This window comes from Fonticula alba, assembly GCF_000388065.1.
Source record: "Fonticula alba strain ATCC 38817 unplaced genomic scaffold supercont2.4, whole genome shotgun sequence".
NCBI classification, from domain to species: Eukaryota; order Rotosphaerida; family Fonticulaceae; genus Fonticula; species Fonticula alba.
The window spans coordinates 2,974,790-2,977,478 of record NW_009242974.1 but is presented as its reverse complement, the minus strand read 5'-3'; the positions used below and the strand labels follow the sequence as shown (position 1 = coordinate 2,977,478).

At 66.3% G+C, this 2,689-nt stretch overlaps 1 protein-coding gene across 1 annotated transcript in view; it reads right to left on the bottom strand.

Annotated features, from left to right (window-relative positions):
• Positions 1–1,843, bottom strand: part of H696_03205 (hypothetical protein) — a gene marked incomplete at both ends in the record, with an annotated part of 3,943 nt that extends 2,100 nt beyond the window's left edge. The window contains 4 exons of the mRNA XM_009497089.1: positions 565–768; positions 893–921; positions 1,100–1,508; positions 1,630–1,843. Of these exons, the coding sequence (XP_009495364.1) occupies positions 565–768; positions 893–921; positions 1,100–1,508; positions 1,630–1,843 (856 nt within the window). The remainder of the gene's footprint in view (positions 1–564; positions 769–892; positions 922–1,099; positions 1,509–1,629) is intronic.
• Positions 1,844–2,689: the final 846 nt, after the last annotated feature.

Below are 2,689 nucleotides of genomic sequence, written 5' to 3'. Positions count from 1 at the left end.
GCGAGGGCCTCATTATTGCGCTGCCGGGCAGCGGCTTGCCATGCCGCGGGGTGGCTGGCTCTCCATGGGAAGGGCGCCGGGGCTGCCGGAGGGGGCTCGGTGGGATGGAGTCTCGGCGAGCGGCCGGCCTTCCGGGCTTGGGGCGTGGCGAGGGCCGGGACGGGGAGGAGCCTTTGGGGGAGGGGAGGACGTTCGGTGTGCAAGCATGTGTCCAGACGCGGCGAGTGTGTCAGGAAACTTCGGCAATCATGCGAAGGCGAGACGCCGGAGCAGGGAGCCCATATGTGTGCACAGAGGGGCGAGAGCATCACCATGGCCCGGGGGAAGGAGTGTAGATCTCGGTGGTTTCCGGGCTTGGGGCGTGGCGAGGGCCGGGACGGGGAGGAGCCTTTGGGGGAGGGGAGGACGTTCGGTGTGCAAGCATGTGTCCAGACGCGGCGAGTGTGTCAGGAAACTTCGGCAATCATGCGAAGGCGAGACGCCGGAGCAGGGAGCCCATATGTGTGCACAGAGGGGCGAGAGCATCACCATGGCCCGGGGGGAGGGAGAGTCGAAACAACGCACCATCAAAACCAGCCTCGGGCTTGAGACCTGGCCGACGTTCATCCGGAAGGTCCAGTGAGCCCCGGCGAGCATCGCCACCGGCCGGCGTGGCCGCCCCTCGGGGAGAAGGCGAGGGCGAATCATCGACTGGGGCAGTCGCCCCGGAACCGGTGAGGGAAATTCGGCTGCGAGCCAGTCCCCGGCGCTCGGACAGCAGGAGATGAACTGGGAGCATGTCGCATGCGGACGGCGGGGCACTCGGCGGTGTTAGATGCCGAGTAGGTGGTCACAAAAGAGGCAACAGCGCGAAGGGAGAGGAGCGTGCCGCGAGGCACCTCGAGCGAGGCACCTTCACTCGGAGTTGGCTGATCGATGATGCTAAGGGGGAGGAGAGAAGGAGCCAAGTCGAGAGATGATGGACATTGAAAGGGTGTGCGGGAGGCTTATCGAGTAAGACAAGGGAGGAGAGCCGGGAGAGAAAAAAAAAGAGCAACAAACAGCGAATCCGCCCCCCCCCCCCCTCCCCCCCCTGCCCCTCTCGGATGCGAGGTCGTACGAGTCTTCCGCGGGGTCGGGGAACCTGTTGATCGCCAAAGGCCCATCACTAGCCCGGCTCCGGGGCGAGCCGAGGCCGAAAGGCGGGCGCGTAGAAACCGGCGAGGTCACTGTCGAAGCGGCCGCGGCGGCCGCCTCCAGCGCGGCCGCGGCCTGATCGATGCGTTGAATGGCGTGGGCAATTTTGCGTTCCTCCCGGCCAAGGGCCGCCGCTGCCGCGCCCTCCGACTGGGCCTGTGAAGTGCCCGGCATGCTGGCCGATGCCCCGGGCGAAGTCACCGAGCTTGAATGCTTCTTCTTTCTTGAGGCCCCGGGCGCCGAGGCACCTGTCGAAGCACCGACCGTCGTACCGGGCACGGCGCCGGGCTTCTCTTCGTGTGGGCCCACACGGCCGGACACGTCGGCCGAAGCTTTCGAGGGACGTCGAGATCGTGGCCCTCGCGCATCTCCACGAGGCGAGGCTTGAAAGGCGGGGTGAGTTCGAGCCGCCCTGAAACCGAGGGCCAACCTCGTGTGGCGGAATGTTCGCACCATAGAAACGCATGATGAGCCGTGCATCGGCCGTGTCCAGGCCCAGGCAAAAGGGACAGGAGTAACGCTCGGGGATGCGCAGCTCCGACAGGCCCAGGCACTCGGTATGCTGCCAGGTGTTGCACTTTTCACACTGGATCATCATCCGGCCATCGTCCTCGAGCGCCCGGCAGGTGCATCGGATGGCGCCATCCGATGAGGACGAAGGGGTCATCTTGCTGATGTGTCAAAGGGGAGAATCGCTCGAGGGACGGCGGCCACGACTGGGGAGCACAGGCACATCCAGCCAGCCGAGGACACTCAGAGAAAGGCGAGAGACAGGGAGAGAGAGAGAGAGACAGAGAGAGAGAGAGAGAGAGAGGGAGGGAGGGAGAGAGGGAGAGAGAGAGATGCGGAGACGGTATGTTTCGATGGGGCCGCCCCCCGGGCAGAGGAGGGCCCGGCCATCAACCTCCAAGTGGCCCCAGCCCGGGAGGTGTGCATTGGTCGCCGGGCCGGCACGGCGCTCCTGCTCGGGTCCGAGGGCAACGGAGATCCGGGCGATCTAGCTGGCAACGCATACATCACGGTGGTGTATAGTGCATCACGTGCATGTGTCACGCGATGCGACGAATTACTAAGACCCTCTCGTTTCCTCAAGCATGCACGCCAGGCCGGCGGGTGCTCCGCCCGCGGCGCCGGCGCCGACTGGAACGCTGGGGAGCAACCGGGGCACGGCGGGGGCAGAAGCGCGAAGCCGGTCCTGGGTCTGAACACGACGGCGCGAGGGGCCAGGCGAATAGGCCTCTGTCGGTCGGGATCGCGTCAGAAGTGAGTCTCTGGCAGCCTCGCCCTGGTGGTGGTTCTTCTCGCCAGGCTTGAAGGAGTCAAGGGCCGGGGAGGGGCGGGGCGGGGGGGGGGGGGGGGGGGGGCCTCTGTGACCGGGGTCCTGACACCCGCAGGATTCCCTTGAGCGCATTTCCGCCAGGACCAATGACATGCCGCGAGGAGCGGGAGACAAAGTGGGGGCGGGGGCACCCTGGGCGAACATGGGATGGCACTCTTCAAGACCACCGGCGGG